This window comes from Lytechinus pictus, chromosome 2 (genome assembly GCF_037042905.1).
Source record: "Lytechinus pictus isolate F3 Inbred chromosome 2, Lp3.0, whole genome shotgun sequence".
NCBI lineage: Eukaryota > Metazoa > Echinodermata > Echinoidea > Temnopleuroida > Toxopneustidae > Lytechinus > Lytechinus pictus.
In genome coordinates, this window is record NC_087246.1 from 19,665,846 (window position 1) to 19,692,920 (window position 27,075).

Below are 27,075 nucleotides of genomic sequence, written 5' to 3' on the forward strand. Positions count from 1 at the left end.
TCTATATGATTAGACCAACTGTTTATGGAACAAATTTTAATTTAACAAAGTGCAAAATAATATGTATCCAAAGTGAAAATTAAACCATCATGCAATATGTCAGTTAGACCATATATTAGCTGAAGTGGGAATTAGCCCGTCCGTCTGCTGATACAAACCAGGTAAATTTGTGTCATGCTACAAACCCTTTTCAAATACTTATTTAGGTACAGGTGTAAATACATCAGGCTGTTAACAGTTTACATTATTGATATGAAATACTATACATGTAAATGTGTATTGGTTTGGGGGTTAATGCAGGTGTGTCACTGACTGTCACATTGCGGTAGTTGTAAAGTACTTGTATGAAAAGAAGTTTAAAATATGTAAATATTGACTGTATATAGGAAATGAAAGTTGGTGTAAGATGAGAGTTATAGTACATATACATCTTGTTTTCAATAATATTCAAATGGTAATTAAAAATGTGTGTCACTTCATCGCATCCCTTATTTTGCGACTGTTGTTTTAATAGGTAAAGGTCTTTTCAAAGTGTTTAAATGTGCATTTGCTGACCCAACATATATAACGATGATGATGAAGATGATGCACAGCATTTGTATAGCGCCATATATCTGTCAAAGACATTACATTTATGTTTTCTAAAATACGGTTGTGCAAATGTACCATTTAATGTACGTAAACACCAAATACATGTATTAGAATTTAAAGTAAAGAAAAGATAATACATCCAAAGAGAAATTGTAAGCTACTGAATTCAAACTATACAATATGTTGCAGGAGACAAAACCTATCAATTTTGATTAAAAAATTTCTGGTATCATCCATCTACTTCTTGATTTATGAGGTTTTTTTCCATTTGTTTGCCATTGTTTGATGCAATATGTCTGTTTTGTTTTGAAAGGGTATTTGTTGTTCTTTTTTTTTATACTAATTTTGAAAATACATTTTGAATATAGTTTTCAGAAACAGAGGCAAACATAGTAAGATATAAGTCAGAGAGAGAGGGGAGGATGGGGCAGAAACTAGAAATTATGAAAAGAGAAAGGGAAAGATAAAGTGAAAAAGGAATGATTAAGAAAGGGAAAGAAAAAAAATGGAAAATGGAAGACAGGAAAAATAGTATCAGAAAGAAATACAAAAAAAAAATAATAAATAAGATTGAGAATGAGAAGAAAAAGGGAAAGAGAAACAATAAAAGATTAAGATGAATAGAATGAGAAACAGAATTGAATTAAAATAGAAAGGAAGAGAAAATGAGAAACAAAATGATGAATAAAATGGGGAAACTTTTCAAAGAAAGAGAAAAAGAAATAGAAACAGAAAGAAAAATAGAAAGAGCAAGGGGGAGAAGAGAATAGGAATGACAGAGAGGAAATAAGAAACCATTGTGAAATCATAATTGATAGATTGAGTCTAAAACAGCAGTGACTATCTACATCAAAGATCAAAAACCATAAATACACCTACATTTTTTTTTAATCTGAAATATCGCACCATCACCAAGAGACACAATTAGGCAACAATCCCTGAATAAATTTCTATAAATATCTTTCTACACTCAGCACCGTTCTCCTGGTATTTGCATTTTCAATGTGTAATCAAATCATACTTTTTTTCCACCAACTGCATGCATATTGAAACAAATTCTGGCTAGCTATTGTAGCTGTATGCAGGCAAACTCTAAGGTAGCAGTATTGATTTTTTTTAGAAGCTCTAAAAATGTCATGACACAAAACTGATGGAAATATGAATCTGTCACATATTTCCAAAGTTAATATCATCTAAGTTGTTTTTGTGGGTTTGGGTTGGCTCATTTGTTTGTTTGTTTGTTTTTTTTGTGGGGGAGGGGGGTATTTGATATTTACACATAAAGGCATTCAAGCAAAATTAATCATGTATCACAATATGTAGGTCATGTGTGGACTAGCTCATAATTCAAAGGAAAATCAAATAAAGAGCATGAAATCCTGAAATCTACACACTTTTATTTTGTTTTCCTTTTGAATAATGCTAATATTAATATTCATAAAAAAACATGATAAACATAAATAAATTGTTATAAATCTTTTGTTTTAAAAAAAGAGCGAAAAGTGAATAAAATGGGAGTGGTGGAGCAAATGCAAATACCATGTGAGAGAGGGGAATAAAAGGGAAAAAGAGAAAAAGACACAACAGATTGATCAATTGACTGAATGAAAGAGAATAAAAAAGAGATGACAGAAATGCACAGGAAACGATAGCTCCAGCTAGGAAATAAGAAGTAGACTGCAATAGGAAAAGGTCAAAAGCTTGGTACACTATCTCATTACCTACTAGTACAATACTTTCTACTAGGAATTTCTGCTGCTCACTTTAGTAATAAAAGGTCCACACCTGTCCAAACTACATGGCACAAGCAAAACACTTATTTGAAATTTAACATCAAAGAGCAGTCCACAAGCAGACCAGGGGCGTACCACCGATTTATTAAAATAGGGGGTAAAATGTCTTACTTGAAACCTGAGAACTCCATCTTTCCATCCTTGTTTTGGTCATAGTATCTGAAGATATAGCGACATCTTAATTCTGCAGGAAGACCTCCATGAGGCGCCGAGGGTTGCATAGCCGCAAGACCGTTGATGAAGTCCTCTGGGTCAAGGTACCCTTGTCTCTTAGAATCAAAAGCCCTATTGCATGTGAAGATAAGGGTCCCGTCTTACAAAGAGTTGTGATTGATCTGATCAACCACAACTATGGAAAGCCACCAACGTCAACATCTAAAATGCATGTTTGTTCGAAATGATTTTCTAAATATGATCTGTACTCATACGTTCACTGTTTTCTTAACAATTTAGTGTGCCCCTCTTTGTTTTCCAAGGACACTGTGCAAATTTCCTGTATGAAAATTATGACAATGATGGATTTCCATAGAGTTGAGCTTGACTGGTACAATCACAACTCTTTGTTAGATGGGGCCCAGACATAAATATGCTTAGAAATCATTGGTATCATGTGTCTTGTCATTATTTTTTCTCTCATTTGGATGATGTGGTTTTTATTTATTTTTCTAATTTACTTTTGTTTTATTCTATGTTATTTTTAATACACTTTCTACATGTATCTAAATTCCAAATTCATTTCACAAATTTGATTCAAATGGTCAAGGATAATTATCCAATGAACTTATACATAATTCATGAGGATACCATTTAATTAATCTTGAAATCATGTCTATATGCAGTGTACATGTGCATTAAGTCTTGTTTTGCTGTTATTTGTTTTATTGTTACCAAGCAGGGTCTTATGGAAGAACACCTATATAAACAAAATAAATAAATGAATAAGTAAATAAATAAATAAATAAACAAATAAATCAATCAATCAATCTGTCAAAATTAATGAATACAAGACCCTGACATAAACTTTATCATATTTTTTGCTTGTATAATAGAATTCTGCACATTTATTAACCATATATTTTTGGCTTGCTAAAGATAAGAGATAAGTTTATGACAATTTTTATGACAAATGTTATGACATCCACCAGAATATCGATTCTGTCATGTCTCAGAGAGAAAAAATAAAATATAGGAGCTGAGATTAGAACTCAGTTTGTAGCATGGTCAGGAAGCAATCTGCCTTATGAATTATACAACAGCATGACTGACAGAATAATATAAAGGCAGATCGTGTCACGTTAATTTGACTAACATTATCCATTCATTGAGAAACTAAAAGAGAGAAATGAATAGTACATTTGCAGAATTTCAAAACTATTCTCATACATCATACAGACTGTCAATTCATCTAACACAAGTGGATCAAGTCTTTTATTCAGTATCAATTAGGAAGGGGGAACTTAAACTCTTAAAGATAAACCACCATGCCTACATTTGTATTTTAAATCATTAAATACTATTTTAACATTGTAGTATCATTTAAATTTTTGCTCTGCTTTGCTTCAACCTGTTACCTCTTCAACATCCTGATTTTTTTCATCATAGGTTCTTCTCCCTTCCATTGTGGAGATATAACTTATTCTTGTAACCATTCTGATCCCAACCACATCCACCCAGCACAAATCAACAACCCATCTCTGAATTAAAAAAAAAAATTAGTGCAACATTTATTGCATTTGTCATACCCTCTAGTGAAGATATTCACACGATAAAGCAAAGAGGACAAAAGAGCAAGAGAGAAAAGAACAAGTATAATATTTATCCTTCAGTATCCGAATCATGAGAACAAATGTTGCCATGGTTACTGTGTTTGTACTTTCACTCAATTCTTCATCCTCTTTAGACGAAACTGAAGTATTTCACTGAGACTGCTGCGTCTGCTGCGTGGTAACTCTTTGCTTTATTAAAGTGTACTCACACGCCTGAATTATATCTGTACACTTCCATTGGTGATGATTTAAAAAAACAAGCAATGCAAGAAATCTCTCTTTTTACAGTGTATTCCATTTCCAAGGTCCCTCATTTTATCATAAAGCATTCAATGCTTTTTACCTACTAGTTCTTTTTACTTGCATTGGTTTCTTCATGACGTTTCACTGGTTGCCATGGTAATTTGATTATATGTTCACATGGCTGCATATGTGCTTTTGTATTCTCTGAAAGAAAATCTTTTTCTTCTCAGTATTTTGATAAAAAAATAAAAGAAAAATCTACAAAACATTTGGTTCACTTCCCTAGATCTATATGTATTAACTTTCATTATTTGATTACTTTCCTATGTTCGGGAATATGATGTGAATTTAATGAAGTTTTCCAGTTCATTATTCTTTTTTACCACCACTATTCTCATCATGCAAAGAAAAAATATTGACAATTTATATTGGATATTTTCAGTGAGATGTATCGAGAAATACTCCTAGCCTGGATTAAAAAAAAAAGAAAACGTATTAGGAAGGGAAGATTTAAACCCACAGTGACATAAACAATTTATTTTCTTCAATATAGTTGACTGAAGTTAAACTTTACATGATTATTAAATGTTGAATGATATAAAAATTACCATTTTCCCCCTTCTCCCACCCTGTCTTTCATTCCTTTGTTCCTCTTCTTCTTCTACTCCTCCTTTCCTCATTTTTTTTTCTTGCTATTCTCCCTCCTCATTAACATTCTTCTTCTCCTTCTCCTCTTCCTCCTCTGCTTCTCATTTTTCTTCTCTTCCTTGTTCTCTTTCATCATTATCATCATCAATAAAATCATCATCATTATTTTCTTTTATATCACTTCCCTACTTTTTTTAAAATCTCATTTCCCCTCCTCCTCCTCATCTAATTTTCTTTTTCCTACCGCTCCATTTTTTCTCCATCTCCTCCTCCTTCCTCATGCCCTTATCCTTTTCATTCTCTTTATCTTCATTCTTCTGCTTCTCCCCCTTCTCCTCCATCCCTTCTCCTCCCCCTCCCACAACCTGCATTATTAAAAACTCAAAATTTACCTGAACAGATGTGGACATGAGGCTGATGGAAGTCCCTTCTCACACATATACTCTGTGAAGACAGCTTGGCTCATCGTCTGGCAAGGGGAACACCGCTCCCAATATACAGCAAGAAGGTAGCTCTGCTCTGTAAAAATATAATTGAAAATAGGTTAATGTGATATTTTTTAGAGTCAAGCAGTAATTAGAAACACTGGCATACAGATGGGGGAGGCTTTGGGGCTCTACCCGCCCCCATCCCCCCCCCCCCCCAAAAAAAAAATAATAATAATAAATAAAGGAATAAATGAATAAGTAAATAAATAAATAAAATAAAATAAAATATACAACCAAGAAAAAAATATGTAAAAAAAAAGAAGAAAAAAAAGGAAAGAAAAAAGTGATATATGATAAAATCTATAAATCATATATATTTTTCTAAAAAGGTCAAAATTTTTTCACGTTTTCCATGTTTGCCTCAGCCTCAGGACTCAAATTGTTTGCCTCATCATGCCACTGATCATAAAAAATTGTATCTCATATCCACCCCCCTTCCCCAACACATCTTTTCTCTTCATTGCTATCCACCCCCCCCCCCTTCCTCTCCCTCCCCTCAATCTAGGTGGTAATAGTAGCTCATCTCAATAAAAACCTATACAGTAGCTGAGAAGTCATAGCATTGAGAATAAGAGCACCAATCGTATTTTTTTTTACCAGAACATCATCACGTCCTTCAAATACATTGTATAGTATATTATCTCCATGTAGGCCAAACATATCATCAATGTCTGCTTGCCATCGGGGAAAATGATGGCTTAATTGTTATTTCCATACATGTAGACTAGCAGTTAAATTCTCTCTTCATAATAGACAAAAAATACCATCTCTTCAAATCATTTACTTTCTAAAAATGAAACATAGGTTCACCATGATACACTACATGTGCATGTCTGAAAGCATTCAGTGAACAAACCATGTCGATAATGCCCTAGAGAATAAAAGTGGCATGTAGAGAGTGAAATACCTACATGTATCAAAAGTGTCCTCATCTCAAACAAGAAATTGTACTATAAACAACCCAAAAGAGGCAAAATAAGATACTCAAAAATCCATGAATAATTTTCCAAATATTAAACAAATGTAATTTATCTGGGGTAATTGCCTGATAATTGTGCTGAAAAAGCAACCCTTTCCTATACTTACATGTAGATGCCTGAAATGGCCCCTTCTTTACGATTTTCTGGATGCGGATATTTTTCATTTATCTCAAAGTCAAAAGGGGAAAAATCTTAATTTTTCCCTTTTCTTGCAATTCACTAGCAAAAAAAAAATCACACAGAAACTGGCCCGTATTCTGAAACCGGGTTTAATTTAGACTGTGGTCTAAAATTTTGGGAAGCCACACATGTCAAAATTTGTTCTCATGGTATGTTTATTATGTTTACTGTGCTCTTTCCTAATCCTTTCATGGTGAAGACAATTATCTTATTTTTCCTTGCCAGACAGTTAATCATGATTTGGGAATCAAATGAGCTGCTTCATTGAAACTCTACTGTTAATAGAGCTTTATGTCACAATTGGCTATCCATAGTTAAACGACAACTTTAGACCAGAGTTTTAATTAAATCTGACTTCAGAATAAGGGCCACTGTGTTCATTCATTTAAAGGGCCTACCAAAACTGTAGTTTGCTTGAATCCATTCCACCCATCTTTGGTTTTAAAAAATCTTATTTCTAAACCTATCACGTGTCAAAAAAAACCAATATGGCAATTTAGGCAACTGAAATTACCTTGAGTGCTAAATAGGATGAAGTTACATGCAACGCTGTTTACATATTAAAGAAAAATCAATTAACTTTCATGAAAATGATTAAAAGTTGTCATTGGTTGTCATAGAAACATAAAACAGGCCTTACGTGCAATATCATATCCAAACACATGGACAAAGCACTGTTAATAAATGTTAATACTAGTAAGAGCTTCATATCCTGAACAAGTGGAGCGCCTCTGGCAGTCTCACCTGCAGGCTGCGTCGCGATTCAATATAGCAGCAGTGCTGACTTTGAAAACCATTATAAAATAATTAGTCACAAAAAAACACAATTCATATAATGATACAATACTACATTCATTGACAATAAATGACATTTGATCATGCGACCTAAGACTTGTCAGTGATACTTGATGTATTGCAATACATTATTTTTAGGTGTAAAGTGCACAAATGTATTTAAGTAAGGTACATGCACATTCTTTTCACAAAATTTTACAATATAAATATCAAATATTTGCTCTCAAGAGAAATCCTAATCTTTTCTTGAAATAAATCATCATGTCCCATACACATGGAATATTTATGCAACTTAAAATGGCACATAAGTTTCACTTCATCAGCCTGTCTTTTCAAACTATCAAAATGCAGAAATTATTAAAAGATTGTTAAACTAAATCATTATTATAACAAATGGTTCAGCCTTGTGTGTACGTGTATGCATCATGATTCAACAGCCATCATTAATTGCACTGTATTATTATACTGGTGCTTACGATATAATCAATCATTTGATTAAAGGAACATCAAATGGTAGGAGGGAATCATAAGATTGCAATTATAAAATTGGAAAACATTAAACATGAATATTGAATGTGTAATATATACTTCCAATCCTTTCAGAGTGAACAAAATATACTTGAAACTGAGCAACACTCAATGAACCACGATAATTAAACCCATGTGCTCTATAATTTGGTATGATATATACAGTGTACAGATTGTGTGGTCGTTCTTGTTTTTCATTGATTTCACTACTTCAAGTCTTCAACGCCATATTACAAATTTCTATTTTTCTTATAGTCAGTGTCTTTGAACAGACATTCTGCACTTTAATGCGACAATTTCATATGTAGCTATTGGGTAAATATAAATAAACAAAAGTAAACTGTTGTACCGTATTATGAAATCTTTGTTTATTGTATGAATGGTCACCCACACCTTGACAAATTCCAGAAGAAAACAGAAAATATTATGGTTCCATGACAATTGCTCCGCCGACATTTGCTCCGCCGACAATTGCTACGCAAAATACGACAACTGCTCCGCCGACAATTGCTCCGGACAGTTGCTCCGCCGACAGTTGCTCCGTCGACACTTGCTCCGCCGATATGTGCTCCGTCGACACTTGCTCCGCCGATATTTGCTCCGCCGATATTTGCTCCGCCGACATCTGCTCCACCGACATCTGCTCCGCCGACATCTGCTCCGATTATACGACAATTGCTTCGCCGATATTTGCTCCGCCGAAAATTGCTCCGATTATACGACAATTGCTCCACCGATAATTGCTCCGCCGACTTCTGCTCCGCCGTAAATTGCTCCGATAATGCGACAATTATTTATTTATTTTTTTATTCGTACTTTCATACGCATAACAATTGTAGCACAGGCTGAAGGCGTCAATTTACCATGGAGCATAGCTCCATGAATTTACAAAGTAAACTTAAACTATGCTTGCATGATATATTATATGTCATACACAGGGGCCGCGGAACGGTTTTCAAAGTGAGGGCTGAGTCAAAAGTGGGGGGCTGTCCATGCTAAAAATCACAATCATATGGTCATTCTTACGTTTTTTGTACACGGCTTTGGAAAATTGGGGGGCTAAAGCCCCCCGGCTCCGCGGCCCCTGATACATGCATATAGAAAGAAATAGAAAAAAAGGGGTAAGCACAAAGGAGGGATAGATATTCTTAATGCTTATTCATGGTGGGGGGAGCATTTGTGTAAGTTTTATTACGTGCCTGGCGATTAAAATGGGAAAAAAGAACGCGTTTTCATGTAATTATTATAACCATATAGCTCCATGTTATAACAGTAGAAACAAATTAGACATCATGCATGTTAGACATACCCCATTCTTAGCGTCAAAATCGCTCAGACTGGCGAAATATGCTCCGAAGTGGAGACATTTGCTCCAGGTGAAATTTAACGGTATACCCCACCTTATTTTGTCGAAAACCTGTACTGTAGTCACGCAAAATGTTTACTGTCGGCAAATTTTGTGCCACACAAACATGACCAAGACATTCAGTAAGTAAAACTTAATATTCAAGAAAATACCAACTTGTGAAAGGCTACATGTCGTGTCACCTTCTCGGCACACCCCTCCACTCTGGTTTCCATATCCTCTCGTACACACAGTGCTCTCAGTCTGGTATCCACATCATGTCATACACACCATAGGTTTTTAGATTATGATAATACTGTATATAGTAGTGAGTTGCTTTTTTGTTTTATGTTGATCATGATTGTTTTCTTCACTGATAGAAAAAGGATAATTTTTTTTTTTTTAATAATCCAAAAATAAAATCCATATGTTCTGTTTTATATAGTTATTAGTCAAGGTTACTTTAGTTCGCATTAGTTCTCATTGTTTATACGTTCTAATTCTTATGCATAATTCCGATTGATATTGTACTTTAAGTTTGACTATGTATTGTTACTTTGATTTTGTTGTGCTTTGTGAACGGAAAATGAATAAATCTTAATCTAAATCTAAATATGGTCCGCCAATAGTCGAATTATATTCATTATGATGTTATAATGTAAGTAACAATTTGTTGTTGATGGGGGATATAATTTTACACGTAGTTTCAACAACAAAAAAATCAATCAAACAAGATTTTCTTCTATAAATGATATACCTTCATGTGTATATGGCCGCCTATGTATTTTCCAAGAATGAACTATATGAGAAGAAAACGTGTGTTCATGTACTTATTATCATTATAATTGTACCACCATTATCATCATCAGCATCATTATCAGCATCTTCATCATCACCATCATTATCATTGTCGTCGCCGTTTTGCTTATGCGGAAATCAAACAAAAATGATTGTGAAAAGGGTTATGGAGGGAAAGAGAGAGAGAGAGAGAGAAAGAGGGGGAGGGAGAGAGAGCTTGAGGAAAAAAGGAGGTGTATGACTTATTATTTCTGAATATCGCGATTTCTGTTTATTCATGGGATTGAAATAGAAGGATAAACTTAACAAGTTCTTGTCATTATCATTTTTTTTATTTGATTTACTGATCAGAACATGAGATAAGAAAAATCATGAAGACTGTACGTTCTCGACAGTTTTATTAACGTTTTCCAACCAAAACTACACTTTAATGACTGCAAACACCTTCATTTTCACACACTCGCAACTATAGACACAGTATACATGTAATTGAGAGTAGTGTCATTTTCAAAACCTTTCTTAGCTGCAAGGAATACTGAATCTCATTTCCACAATGTGCATCTGAATGCACAATGCCTGTGTTTCTAACATGTACCCAAATTACCAAATTTAAAGAACACATGTTAAGATCTAATGAATCAGCAAAATAATCCACATTCTATCATGATCAGCAGGCATAACAGCCTATATACTCTTCAATACTTCAATTACAGTTTGTCGAAAGAAATAACACAAAGAAAAAGAAATATATAGAATTGTAACTCTGGTAAACATATCAAAAATATTCAATTAACGCATCGTGCTCTCATTTCTTTTACGAGATATCTCCCCCCCCAAAAAAATATGCTTCATGTTTACAATTAAAAAAGGCGTATAAATGTCCCCTTTCCATGTCAATAACAGCTCGTGCTTTGTGCTCGCATTACAAATTCAGTGAGATGCGTATTGGGTTTCATGAATTTGTAACTATATTATTGCTGGTATATATATTATTGTCTTTTAAAAATAACATTATTTGTTTAGACGTAATGAGAGAGATACATACATATATTCATTTATTATAATATATTTATATTGTCGCTATTGCACAGAATAGAACAAAAATACAACCGAAGTCTAGTTTTATAGTAACTCACCAGTAGCGTAATGAGCCAACAACAAAAAATGGAGGGGGCGAGACAAGGATGACATTTATTTTCCTTTCCTTTATTCTTTTTTTTTCATTGGTAGGGAGAATGGGGGGATCCGTAACTCCTAGCACGCCCCTCCCCCATCTGTACGCCAGTGATGATCATACTTTCGTTTGAAACAAATTGAAGGAAAAAAAGTGCAAGGGTAGATAAGGCCGAAGACGTAAATAAAAATTATTGATAAAAATATTAATAATTATAATACTGATAAATATACAATAAATCAAGCGGTCACCAATAAAAATAAACAACGTGAAAGAACAAAACAAGAAAGAGAGAGAGAGAGAGAGCCTGCGCGAATGTATGGTGTATAAGTTGCTGGAAAGCAGAAGAGATATTGTGTCCAGCACCCCCCCCCCCCAAATTCTCTCCCCGCTCAAGACCGGAGTGAAACCAATGATAATAATATATGAACAAAAATCCAGATTCACAATTTCAATGGGAAGTGTGTCATTCCCCTTCTCCGTTACAATTTGTCAAGTGGCAGCGGCAGGGAGAACAATTTGTTTTGTTTTTTTACGCAGAAAGCTGTGATGATAGGGGGAGAATAAAATAAATAAAACATTAACGAATAACAAGAACAAAACGACGACAAAACAATTTGTATCAGGATGAATTTCTTATCATTTAACATAGACCAACTTGGAGAAATAAGATGTTCATGCAATTGTCGTATAATCGGAGCAGATGTCGGCGGAGCAAATATCGGCGGAGCAATTGTCGCGGAGCAATTGCCGTATAATCGGAGCAATTTTCGGCGGAGCAAATATTGGCGGAGCAATTGTCGCGGAGCAATTGCCGTATAATCGGAGCAATTTTCGGCGGAGCAAATATCGGCGGAGCAATTGTCGCGGAGCAATTGTCGTATATTCGGAGCAGATGTCGGCGGAGCAATTATCGGCGGAGCAATTGTCGGTGGAGCAATTTTCGGCGGAGCAGATGTCGGCGGAGCACATGTCGGCGGAGCAAATATCGGCGGAGCAAATATCGGTGGAGCAAGTGTCGACGGAGCACATATCGGCGGAGCAAGTGTCGACGGAGCAACTGTCGGCAGAGCAATTGTCCGGAGCAATCATCGGCGGAGCAATTGTCTTATTTTGCGTAGCAATTGTCGGCGGAACAGATGTCAGCGGAGCAATTGTCGGGTCACCAATATTATATCACTTATTGGAGAAGTACATCCTTAAAGGATAAGTCTGCCTCAACAAAAAATTGATTTGTACATGTATGATAATGAAAACACAAAAATTAAACTGGCACAACACCTGCTGAAAATTTCTTCGAAATTGGATGTAAAATACCAAATTTATGGTATTTTTAAGTTTCAGTTAATTTCACAAAACATGGAGCCAATGATGTTACCCACTCACTATTTATGTTGCATTTTCCTATATGAAATTGAAATATCTTGATATTTTACATGTGAATATGATTTTATTCCTCTTTGAATTCTCAAATATGTGGAATTTCATATGTTACAATATATTAAAATACAAAGAAGATGCTCCTTATATATTCTTAAATCTGCAAAAATTAAAATAATCTATATTTCATACAATAAAATACAAAAGAAAGAGTGTAACAATATCGACAGTCTCTTTTGCATATACATGTACATGTATCACCAGTGTTGTGCTTATAAAAGTGCTTCGTGAAAATAAGAAAAACTTTGAACTGTCATAACTTTCTTACTTTTTATCTAATTTCATGAAATTTTCATCATTATGCTTGCTTGGTTTTTTATCTATTAATTTGAATCCATTTTTTTTGTTGGGGTGGACTTACCCTTAACTATACATGTATAAAAACATGAATGTCAATTTTGATTTTTTATTTTTATTTAATGATTCAAACTACCTAAAAAACATGTGAAATAAAGCTATTTCAAAAATTCACTTAATTTCATACAGTTCTATGCACAAAATTGGTGATATATGTAAGTGAGGAAATCAACATTCAACAGTGTTACACACGCACACGGCAGTGCAATGGCACATTTTGGATGGTACAGTATGCATGTTGCTCATACAGCCTCCCATTTGCTTGCATACATCAAGCAACATTAAAGGGGTAATACAGGCTAAAATTATTTAGATCTTAATGAATAGAGTAAAATTCACAAAGCAGAATTCTGAAAATTTCATCAAAACCTGAACAAGTAGCAAAGATATTGAATTTTGGAGTTTGGCAATATATTGTGAAAATAATTATCTGCACATCTCATGAATATTCATTAGGTGGGCTGATGATGTCTTATCCCCATTTTGCTTTTTCTTATGTTATTACATGAAAACAAGTTGGGATATGTAATGATCAGTTTGCTCATTAAATATTCCTGAAGACATGCCTCGAACTGTTTCATCAGAATGATGCAAATCTTTAAAATACCATAACTTTGTTATTCCTTGTCAGATTTTGATCAAACTTTCATTGTTTTGTTTGCTTGATTTTTTGTTATAATAATAATAATAATATATGTGATTTTTAATGCGCCAAATCCACTCGGTAGAGTGCCCAAGGCGCAGTGAAAGAAGAAAGAAAGAAAGAGAAAAAGTACAAATATAATAGTAATAGATTCAGGAACAATTAAGAGTAAGAGGCATTGAATAGACGAGTCTTGAGGTAACGTTTAAATATATCAATGGACGTGCATTCACGGATTGTCAGGGGAAGATCGTTCCAGAGAACAGGGCCAGCGTGATCAAAAGCCCGAACCCCCCATGTCTAAATGGATTTAGGAATAACTAGGGAACCAGAGTTGGATGAACGTAGGGACCTGACTGGAGTGTATTTGCTGATTAGATTAATATTGTACTGTGGAGCAGAGCCATTAATTGCATGGAATACAAGGAGAAGGATTTTGAAGATGATGCGATCGTTAACCTTTAACCAATGAAGAGATTTCAGAATGGGTGTGATATGAACATGTTTTTTAGATAGGGTGACCAAACGTGCTGCAGCGTTCTGGAGCTTTTGGAGTTTAGACAACTGGGTGTTGGGTAAATCGTAAAGTAAGGCATTCCCGAAATCAAGTCGTGAAGAAATCAGAGCATGAACCAATTTTTCAGTAGCAGATTTTGACAAATATTTCCTGATGAACCCAATATTATGGAGCTGATACCTTACAGACCTACAAATGGTGGTTATTTGATTTGACATAGACATTCCACAATCTAACATGACCCCTAGGTTACGACACGTCTGGGACACATTAATGGTACATCCCGAAAAAGAGACCGATGACAACTTGACCTTACTAAGTTGAGCCCTTGAACCAAATAGAAGGAACTCAGTTTTGGACAGATTCAATTTCAATGAATGACTATCCAGCCAGGAGTGAATGTCAGCTAAAAAATTCTCAAGAAGGGTGATTGCATTTGTTGCATCAGCCTGGTTTGGTTTGAAGGAGAGATAGAGTTGGATGTCATCGGCATAGATATGATAATTGATATTATGGCGTTGTAAGATATGTCCCAAACTAATCAGGTAAATCAAAAACAAAGTGGGCCCGCCCACAGAACCCTGCGGTACACCGTGAGAGAGAGGCGTACTACTAGATTTACAGTCATTAATACAGACAATCTGTTCAAATAATATTATTTTCAGCCTGAAAACCCCCTTTTAAGTAAGCATTGTACAATACTGAATAGTCTTGGAAAATATTTTATTATAAACTTGAGACTGGTATAGACTCACCTTCTGGGCCAAACTTGACAGCTTCTAGCATGTGCTTGAATGCAGACTTTGTCCCAGAATGATGGTGTGTACCACTCTCTTTACCATAAGAAAGCTGAAGTAAGCTCCTTTCATTGAGCAATGACAATGGGTATTCCTTTCCTAAAAAAAAATTATATGAAACATGGCCTCAAGAAATTTTTATTTTCATCTGAACCACCTCCTTCAATACTTGTAGTTACAGGGGAATTCAAAGTAAGGAAGGTGAAAATAACCATAGGAAGCTTCCAAATTCTTTGATTTGGGGATGATATCATTGTAAAATAATCCAAGTGTAAACTCATTTTTCATGTATGTGGCACAATGTGGGTAAATTTCTTGCTGAAGGAAAACATGCCTTGGCTAGGAATAAAACCAACGTCCCTCAGATTGAAAGACGAGAGGCATAACCACTAAACCACAACACCCCACATCATTTTATTACTCCACTGAATCTTCACTGAAACTGTACACAGGCTGAGTAACTTCCTAACCTTTCTCTATGGCCTCCATGAGTTCAACGGGTTCTCTTCCTTGGAGGTCACCAGACATTGCCAAGCTTTTCACTTCCTCTAAGGTCACCCATCTCTGCCCACATGGCGCATCATCGGGAGGAGACTTTGGAGCAGCTGTAATGATGATCATTATTCAATTAAGTTGATGCCTATAATGGTCAAATGTGATGACAGGATCTTAATTCACCCAAGACACCCAAGGCCATGGCCTTGGGTGTCTTATATATTGACCTCCATGCTCCTCCAATTAGCATTGAATATTTTTGTGCCCTTTTGAATTTTTCAAACTTGTGTTGTTTAGTAATGTGCCCAGTGGAAAAGTGGCCTTCCCCTAAAAATAATGAAATTCAAGGCCTGTAATGATATTGATGATGGTCAATGTCATCATTATCATGGTCATGTTTATGATGATCATACTTTTGATAATGATGATGATGGTGCTGATGATGATGATGATGATGATGATGGCAATGAAGAAGGAGATTCATTCCACCCTAGGGTGCTTACATTCTATGTCTTTGCAATCTATGTTAAGTGTGGCCACACAAACAAGCACATGAATGAAAAAAAAAGTACTTTTTCATACTTTGAACAGTCACTCTCAGAAATAATTGTGACATCAAAGGTTCATGCTGGAACTAAATTCAAGTGATCACATACATGTACTGTACCTTCTCCACTGTCTGCATTTTCAAGTGAAGCCAGAAGACTTATAACAAAGACCCTTTTCTTTCTTTGCTCCCTTTGAAAGTCTGGTTTATTCACCACGGAGAATGTGACCTTCAACAAGCTTTCCAATGTGGCCGGAATCTTTAGGTCCTACATGTACATGAGAACGAAAGAATTCGAACAGAATGAATGATGGCTGTAACAGATTTAAAATTGGTATGGATGAAATTGTAGGCGTGGGTAGCAACTTCAACATTAGTATGGTCCTGTGTAATTTACCAGTTATCAATGACACCTAGAATTCTTGCAATCCACTATACATGACAGCAGGCTAGATTAGTTCATTCATCACAAAATTGTGACGATAACTCACCCAAAGGGTACGAGAAAAAAATTTAATATAATTATGGTAAAAATTTAAACAGCTACTTATAGATAAACCCTCGGATCGAAATGGCCATTATATAATTACAGTGTAATATGGCTATTGCTCCTGATGTATGCACATAAAGCCCGCACATACAAAATAATGCTGTCTGGAATGTGATCAATATCAATATTATTTTGTACATCAGACAGTCCGCCCAAATTATTTCCCTTCAATCATATTGTGACTACAACAAATGAGTTTCCTCATTTTTTGAATTGGGATTTAGATTAAAAATGTTAAAAATGCATGGTACATCCACTATATATTACAACTTTTTAATCCAATGGCCAACCACCTTGCACACAACACCTTTATTTTTGGGAAGGACTATATGGGCTCTAATTCAGGACTGACGCAATGGAGGTGTGACAATAACATGTTTTATTTAGTCAGTACGCCTCATAAATATTCACGGGCACACGAAACGTAGGCCTAATGATGTAGAGTAATTTCTGACACATCAGTTAGCTTGATTGGTGTGGAGCAATCAGTAAGCCAAGTCTCATCTTGAATGATTTTTCAAACATTTTTAATAAGGCAAGAATCTGAAAAATCAATCACGATGGTACTGAATAGAATCCCATACAGTCCTATTTTGTTTTAGTTTAATTTTATTACATAGATTTGTATCTACCTGTACTACAATTTTACAAATTTTACACACAGGGAAATACTTAATACAGGAACCTAGCTTTAATAGGCCTAGGCTAGAATTCTATATAACAAGTTAGCCTTACTAGGCCAAGACCAAAAGCTTCAGTCTCTGTAATTGGTTGTTCCGAACTGCATTGGCTTCTCTCACCTATACATAGACTGAAGTCAATGGAGGCCCGTACGTAAAGCTAAGGTATTAGCAGTAACGTTAGATCTAACATTCGGCGGAAACCTGATTTTTGATAATTTTTTAACATAAAATATCACATAAATAACAAAAAAGAAATTACATAGAAACTTGACAAGGAAATATATAAAATTAAGACATTTCATACTTTAGACCGCAGTTACCGCTAATTCCCTTCAAATGATGATCAAAACATAGTCATCCTCGATCCTTTCATTGGTCAAATTGCCATCTTGAATGACATCATCATCCTTAGAGACGTCTTTACCAGTCGCCGTATATCGCGATTCGGGCCGCTGCGTTGTGCTTCTCTTTATATTGCTAATTGTACATGCGTTCGGAACTTGTCACTCACATATCGAAAATTATAATCGGAAAGCCTTGATAAAAGCCTTACTAAATGAACGTTTTCATCATGGGGATTTAATCAGTGGCGGATCCAGAGGGGCATGCCTCCCTAATATTTGAGCGGCGCCAAAGGCACCACTCAAAAAAATAAAAATAAAAGTAAAAGAAAGAAAAGGCGCCGCTTAAAAAAATAAAAATAAAGGAAAGAAAAGAAAAGGCGCCGCTTAAATAAATTATACACTGATATAATATTAGCAACAGCAAAGGAAAGACTATCCCCCAGCAAAGCACAATCATATCATCTTCCTTATCTTTTCTTTTAACTACCCTTTTCCCAACAACTTCGCCGGTTAAAAATAATCAGCAGTGCACTGCCTGCATATAACTGACGCCAATCAAGAATAATCAGCGCCACCTAAATCTAAATCGGGGCCGGACAAGAATAATCAGCGCCATCTGGTTATAAATCGGCGCTGCCTTTGTCTTAACCGGCGCCGATCAAGATTAACCGGCGCCGATCAAGATTAACCAGCGCCACCTAAATCTAAATTGGCGCCGGTCAAGAATAATCAGCGTCCCCTGGTTCCAATAAATAGGCGCCGGTAGAATAATGAAGAAGGGCCTATTGCCAACCAAATCTAGATCAGCGCCTGTCAAGAATGATCAGCAGCACCTGGTTATACATTTTATTGTTGAATGGTCATAACGAATAACAAAGCTTATCGCATGCCCTTACAGAGTGGACTGGGGCGGGGCAGTTGCCCACAGATGTCATGAAATCTTTAATTTGTTATTTAAAAAATCCCAGAATCATACAAAAGTGTAGAGCAAATCCTTTAATTTTGATCTTATTTTCCAATACTTTAATAAAAAAAGGTCAGACGGTTGCTAATACCGGGAGTGTATAATTACGCAACCAGACGTATATTCGTTAGACCTTAAACCACTAAATATCATTTTCAATGTATAAATACAGTTTGTCAACACCTTTTTTTTAACGTTGAAATGTTTACGCCACAAAATTTGATTTATTTTCATCTTCCATGAAGTTAAATATTATTCATCTGATCACTCAGGAAGAAGTTAAAAACAAAGATAGCGATACATGTACCTGTAAAACTGGAGAACTATTTCCAAAGCTCTGTCTTGAAGGATCTCTTTCTGAATTCAGGTCATAAGCATTATATCCAGTTTCATCAAAGTAATTAGATAAAAATTACTCATCAATACAAATTGCATTAGATTTAGTGAAAAGCATCACAATATATATAAATACCAAATTCTGTATAGGCCTATACATCATGTACATGAAAATTGAATGATAATATATAATGTAAACCTGGATAGGTGATGTATTCCAAATGATTCATAATGTAGTATCATTGTATATATATAGTAAAAAAAAACTTGTATCTCAATTAATATACAAAAGTATTGGCCTCATCGCAATAAAAGGGTTAGTACACAAGATTTTGAAATCGCACATAACATGCATAATTTGTGTTACTTTTTGCTTGTTTCTTTCTTTAATAAGTTTTTCAATCTCTCTCTATATGTTTTAGAAATATTATATGTTTAAATTGATGTATATTTTCTGTTATAATGAGATATGTTTAGTGGACTTCAGGGAATGGTCGTACGCAGCAAGGGTGAAGGGGGGGGGGCAAATTCCCGATCAGCTGTTGTGAAAACACATTTTTTTCCTTAACATTTCATGAAAACAATGAAAAATGTGCAAATGTGAGATGTGCACCGAATACTTTTATTACAATTGTAAAAAAAAATAATCGCCCCATTGAGCAGCTCGGTCCGTTTACTCTATCATTTTTTTTTTCTTCAAAAATATGTTCGAGTCTTGCCCCCAACCCCCCCCCCCCCCCCCCCCGGAAATATTATCTGCGTGTGGTCATGCAAAATGGCATGACTGGAAATCCTACATATTGAAAAGAGCATTTGACAGGGTCAGACTTTACCCCTTTTTCAACATTTCTGTTATGGCGCCGGTGAAGTGTAAAAATATGTGCGCCACTCGGCAGTACGCCCCCCCTTTTGCCAAAAGCTGGATCCGCCTATGTTAATATATATCATGACAAAACCTGCCCCATATATCTCATGACAAAACCCGTCCCATGCTATTCTCACGTTCAAATAGAGAAGAACATTTCATGATCACTCTGAATGAATGTATCCTCGCTCCACAAAAGGAGCACAGATATTTAGGTGTATTATTTGATAAGAGATTGACATGGAAGCCACATATCGATTGCATTGTTCAGAGATGCAAGAAAAAAGTTAATACTTTAAGTACTTAAATGTATTGCTAACAGCCGCCTTTATACAGTGCGCAGGAAACCCTCCAGGTATATAGAACCATCATACAGTCACTGATGGATTACCGTTGCAAAAGCTTATGACTCCGCAACAACAAATGTAAACTAGAACTGAACTTGTCACTGAGACAAGTTAGGTGATACGCCATCAGCGCCATACAGACGCAGATACGATGGATGATTAACTATGCAGTTGACTTTTAAACTTGGACTGGTAGGTTGTTCCCAAATATGATTATTATTGAGTAGACCGATTCCGACACTGTACTTTTTCAAGGTCATCTTCACCACTAAATTGATATTTGAAAGTGTGAAAAATAACCCTAATTTGATTAGTGAAGATGACGTCATCCGATCTTGGTTTTATTACAAGAAATGATTGTTTAGTCATGATCTATCCGCATACAAAATGTAGACGAATTTGGATCAGTAGTTGCACTCTTCATACAAAAAATGATATCTGAACTTTGACCCTCATTTTTATGGCAAAAATGGCCTCATATAATATTGAGGTTATTTCGACATATGATTGTGGGATCACGTTTTGGATGCCAAAAAAATTGGGCTCATTCAGACTAATGGTTTGTGAGATAGAAAACAATGCGATACTAGTATTTGAATTTTTATACTCATTTCCATACCCAAGAAGGCCTTAATATATGAACTTGATGAAATTATGAGATATGATTGTCTGGTTATAAATGTTCTATATCCGTGCAAATTTTGGGTTCATTTGGTTTCTAAGACACAAAACAAAGGTCTGAAATTTGACCATCATTTGCATACCCAAGATGGCCTTAGTATAGTACTTTAATTCATTAGCCACGTCAAGTCTGGAGATGAGAGTACTAGAGAAGGAAGAGTTTGTCCTTTGAATGTCACACGTCAACTTTGAATTCGATTGGGGATGGTTTGTATTTTTTGTGAATTTTTGGTTGATTTTTTAAGATAATAATAAACATAATTTTTAAGAGACTCAGCGAAATAACGACCAATTGACGATATTTTAAACTAAAATATTCATTAAATATTAGCCAGATGAAAAAACGAAAGAAAAAAATTAAGCAAAAAAAATTTTTTTTTTAACCCCGGGCCTCAACGTTGGCAGGCAGATAGCTTGACCACTATACTACAAAATATCCCCATAGACTTAACATGTAAAGCTCAAAATCTGTCATGGTTCATTCACAATGCTGACTTTCAATTGAAAGTTTCGGCACAATCCTGACATCTAATTAAAAAATGGAGACCACACTTCCGAAAGCGCATAGTCTCAGCTACAACATATTCAAATTTGGAAACTAGGAGCAAGGATTACCGAGATACAGCTCAAAGAACATTGTCATGTAGATTCATGTTTTGAAAAAAAGTTCATCTTCCATAGACTTAACACGCGAATAGTGAAAATTTTGACACTTGGCCATTCATCATGAATTTGACCTCTAAACGAAAATCTGACAAGGGATATTTCGAAAGAGAATTGACTGAGCTATAACATATCAAAATTTGGGAGAGAATCGATCAACAATAAGCGAGATAACCGCAAATGAATTTGAAATTCGTGACGTCAAAATTTAAAAATACATTTTTTTAGATTAGAAGATGATATGATGACGTCAAAATGTCCGATCAGCCCATTTGATGCATGAATTCATATCTACAACGCATAGGCTTTTAGAATATGTAATAAAATTTGGGGGTATCCAGGCGTTCTGAGGAGCTATGGCGGATTTAAGATCTAGGCATTATTTTGTGTATTATTCGCCATAGACGCGCGTGCGGATTTCACACTTTGACGCGCACCTGTGACATAATGGAAAGTGACTTTAAGTTGCAAATTTTTGCAACTTGTTAAGAAAAGTATCAGGATTCCAAAAATGGAAGAAAAACAAGGTTTTTGCGGACGCACAGAAATTTTCAAAATGCTCAAAATTGTCTGAAATGTACTCTCGTTTGATCAAAGTTGAATTTTGAGCATTTTAAAATTTAGATGCGCGCGTACACACGCGTCGTGACGCGCACATGGTCATGAATGCAACTCAGCGGTAGATATTAACCTGAAGTTAATGCCTACCAAAAGAATTTTGAAAATGACGTTTAGTTAGGAAAATATGGTCAATTACATGTACATGACTCAAGGTGAAAAAACACAATGGCGCCTACGTGACGTCATGCATTACTGATTATCATGAAAAGCTTGACACCGATTCTTCTGATGAATGTCATTGATCATGGAAATTTTCATGTTAATTGAATGATGAAAACTTAAAGAAAGTGGGCGAACAAAATCAGGAAGAAAGAAAGAATAATCAAAAAATTCTGATAATCACAAGAGGTGATATGCTGATGGCTGATGGCGTATCACCTAAAAAAAAGAAAAGAAAAGGAACTTCTCTCCAATTACAGGTGGAGCTGGGGGAGATGCCTTTAGACTTACATCGGGAAATGCTGAGTGTCAAATTGAAAAAACGCATTGAAAGTATCTCAAACCACCCTTTGGTTGAGGACTTGAAAGAGTGTTGGCAATTTGATATACAAGTCAATAAAAATACTCAGGAACCTTTTGGTCAAAGAGTTTTAGAATTACCACCAATTTTATCATACAAGATTGAGGACATGTTTATAACAACACTCATTGCCCAATGGCATTATGAGACCACACCAGTATCAACAGAACTCAGTGACCTTATTTCCAAGGCAGACGAGTGAGACAAGTATAGAACTCATTAACCAGAAATGGCCAAACTATATATCTTACAGATGGCTCAAAGTCTCCAGATACGGGCAGGGCAGCTAGTGCATTTTTTATACCACGCTTCAATCATTTAGAGTCCAAAAGACTGCAGGACAATTTACTTCTTCATACATAGCAGAATTAGCTGACATTACTCTTTCACTATATTGGTTAAACCAAGTACATGTACCAGGGTTACTCACAGGAGTAGTTATCTTCTGTGACTCTCCTGGTGCACTAGAAGCTTTGAAAAATAACAAAAATAACAGAAAAGAACAGTTCATTTATGAGTTGTTGATGCCCACGACACAACTTCATCATAAAGGAGTTTGTTATGAGTGGATACCTGGGCATTGTAACATCACTGGCAATGAGGTTGTAGATAAGGCCGCCAAAAGTGCTTTAATACTCCCTATAATCGACATCCATAACAAACTAAACAAGAGAATCAAATAGTATCAAATTTATATATACGCAAAAATAGCAAAATACACTGTAGATGGGAGGAAACAGTATTCCCCTTAAAAAGAATCCAAACATATAAAGCAGGAACTTTTAAATGTTCTTTGAACCACAAGAATAGTAAAGTCATTCTGCACTGTCGAAGAATGGATAATATAGGATTAAACCAAAACTTATTTTTATTCAAAATACATCTGGATTATGAGAAGTTTGTGGAGTGACTGAAACAACAAAGCAATTCCTAACTGAATGCTCAAAATATATCATAGAAAGAACAATGCTACTAGTCGATACAGACTGCCAAGAGGCAGCAGATATTGAAGGATTATTAGCTTCATCAGAGGTCTCACACCAGAGAGCACTTGTGTCTTTCGTAAGAAGGACACCTATACTTTCCTATTTTTAATATCTTTCTGCATTTATTACAAGATATGCGCATAACAGGCTGTAAATAAATGTGTATAAATTTATGTGTATATATGTTTTGATGTGGAAGAGGTTCATCGTGGTGAAGGATTGAGTAGAAGAAATAACCAGGTGGGTGTTTCATAAAGCTGTTCGTAAGTTAAGAGCGACTTTAAGAACGACTGGTGATCCTTTCTTGTGGTAAATGGTATATTCATTGGTGATGGTTTAGTGTATAAGAAAGGTTCACCAGTCGTTCTTAAAGTCGCTCTTAACTTACGAACAGCTTTATGAAACGGCCCACAGTTGTCTTGTTATTTCTTCTGACCTTTCCTTATCAGGAAAGGTCATGACTTCAGAAATAAATTGACGGCATACTGCATGCACCATTCACAGCGCGCGGCGCCCGCACCAGCGGGTGCCTGACACCAGCGCAGATGCTGATTGGCCGGCTGCATCGGCCAATCACAACGCGGCTCACACCCGAGTGGAGCCAGACAATAGCGTACAGCCGGGCATGCCGGCCCCTCACCGACGTTATATAACCCGTGCGCAGCAGCGTCTTTGCTCATTGCCTGACGAAGTCTAGCAGCTTGCAGACGAAACGTCGCTCTTCTACTGCGTATATATGTTTTGTCTTGTTTTTGTTATTTAATTCTATTTTGTTTCGTTTTTGTTTTGTTTTTCCTCTCTCAAAATTTACTTGTATTTTGGCTACTACATTTTGAAATTCCCATTATTAGACTATGTACACAGGGGTCACCCATCTATTTCTTGATAGAATATTCCAGATAACCATGTTAAACCTATAACATTAAAGAATAACATATTTAAGAGTAATTGCACCTTGCACAAGCCCAGAATGTCTGCATTAATAAAAATCATTTTCGTTATTTTCTAGTATACACTGACATGTTTTTTATAATCATGCATTGATTATTTTCTCTTTTCGAAACTTGGAAGGAGAGATCTGTTGACAGGCATCACACTGTCTTGGTTGGGTATTGGGGGGGGCCTAGGCAGTGCTTGCTTTTTATTAGCAATCACGCGCATGCTGAAAAGCCTGTTCAAATTACTGAACCAGGATGGCCAGAAAATACTTCTCAAACAATAGATGATATGTGATGAGCAGCCTTTCACGATCTCCTACAAATTGCCTTTAAAGCAGCGCTGATCAATTAAATGCATCACAAATTTATACCCTCAAAATAAGACAAATTAATCATATGCGTAAATATTCATATCTGAATGGTACGCGCCTTAAAACCCAACAAAACAACAACATTCAACAACGAGGGCAGCAACACACGTCTGCCAGTTTTTCTTCTCCGGTAAAAAAATTGAAAAAATAAGGAATAAATCATCGGTAAAGTATATTTTTTATCTTTAATTCTATATTTCGTAGTATCAAAAGAAAGATTACAGTCTAACAAAAATAGTGGGCCACCGTTCAAGATAAATGTCATTTAGACCTAAAATATAAATAGAAATCTTGACAAAAACACTAAAGGCCTGAATTGGGAGAAATGATGACACATGCAGGCTCCCACTTACGTACTACCATCGGTGAATGGGGATGATATTAAAACGTCAGTAATTGTTAAATAAATACCCAGAAACGACGGTTATTCCTGTCTATACTCAGGCAGGCCTGTATAAAAATTGATCATTAAAGGAATGGTCCGGGCTGAAAATATTTAAATCTAAATAAATAGAGTAAAATTCAGAGCAAAATGCTGAAAATTTCATCAAAATCGGATAACAAATAACGAAGTTATGGAATTTTAAAGTTTATCATTATTTTGTGAAAACAGTTTATATACATGTATGCACATCGTCATGAATATTCAATAGGTGGTCTGATGATGTCACATCCCCACTTTCTTTTTCTTATATTATTACATGAAATCATAAATATTTCATTTTTTCATACAAGTGTATACAAATAATGCATGCAGCCGAGTGCGTTAGTGGAAATGCAGAGCACGCGAGGTTTCTTTAGATAGGTGTCGCACTGTGCACGAGCCGCTTGCGGCGAGTTCCCAGTGTGCACCATCTGAGGAAACCGAGCTTTCTCTGCATTTACTTTTACGCACGACAGAGCAAGTGTATTATTTGTTTTATAAAATAGCAACACAGAAACAAATTCTTAAAAAATTACAGTACAGCTTTGTTGGACTTCTCCCGGGACTTCTACCGCACTGGTTTCCTTGAGCGTGCAATGTCAATTTTCGTTGCGCACCTTTTGCACTGCTGTGCAGCGCACAAAAAAGTTGGATGTCATGTGACGCGTATTGGCCAATCGCGATGCTTGAAATAATACACCTATTTTATAATATAAATTGACATATCTCCATTATGATGAAATAAGTTGCAGCAATAAATAACTAATGCACTTAATTTAGCTGTCAATCCAATGGCAATTGTTTTAGTTCTTGGTAGAAAAATTTTGAATAAACCTGATTTCATATAATAAAATACAAAAGAACAAGTGGGGATATGATATCATCAGCCCACCTAATTAATATTCATAAAGACATGCCTAGAACTGTTCCACATAATGCATATCTTTAAAATTCAATAACTTTGCTATTTGTTATACGATTTTGATCAAATTTTCAGCATTTTGCTCTGGCCTCTGTGAATTTTACTCTATTTATTTGGATAATGGACCATCCCTTTAATTGAGAGAAACTGAAAGGTAGGACTAGGAAAAAAGAGAATTCATCCAAAATCCTCACTTATTCGAATCACACATTAATGATATACCTTCATTTAAACAACATTAACTGGGTGGAGTTGGAACTCAATAACAATTACCCTGGTCCAGGAACGCTTCCACACACGAAATCCCGCTAGTGGGACTATTAAAGTACAGAGGTCGGAGTCTTACCTGTAATAACGCATCCGCAGTTTTGACAAAACTTGTCGATTCCACAGTCAGCTTCTCATGAGGCAACCACCACTCACATTTCTCCTGATCGTCTCTAACGAGAAGGCATTTCTTCTCAACCTGATGTCGGTTCAAAACAACCACTGTCACCCAACATTCATCTTCCAGTTCGTCTTCCTGTGCCATCATAATTTCCGAGGCCGAGCTGTCGACAATAAATAAGCAAGCTGAAATGAATCGATATGCGGGGATTTCCCTTGAGTAGACCCGGCCGGGGATCGGGAGTAGACGTAGACCCGGCCGTTGAAATGAACAAGGACGGTGTGTGGGGCGGGTAAAAAAAAATGATTTCAAGTATTGTAGAGTTTTCTCGGGTGTTTAGCTCCGTT

The 27,075-nt window shown here is 35.7% G+C and overlaps 1 protein-coding gene across 1 annotated transcript in view; it reads right to left on the reverse strand.

The window, feature by feature from the left end:
• LOC135155947 (uncharacterized) overlaps positions 1 to 26,872 on the reverse strand; it is a 39,724-nt gene extending 12,852 nt beyond the window's left edge. Inside the window, exons 1-6 of the mRNA XM_064106540.1 lie at positions 26,687 to 26,872; positions 16,246 to 16,393; positions 15,554 to 15,688; positions 15,042 to 15,182; positions 5,434 to 5,560; positions 2,496 to 2,669 (exon numbers count right to left, since the gene is read on the reverse strand). Of these exons, the coding sequence (XP_063962610.1) occupies positions 2,496 to 2,669; positions 5,434 to 5,560; positions 15,042 to 15,182; positions 15,554 to 15,688; positions 16,246 to 16,393; positions 26,687 to 26,872 (911 nt within the window). The remainder of the gene's footprint in view (positions 1 to 2,495; positions 2,670 to 5,433; positions 5,561 to 15,041; positions 15,183 to 15,553; positions 15,689 to 16,245; positions 16,394 to 26,686) is intronic.
• Positions 26,873 to 27,075: the final 203 nt, after the last annotated feature.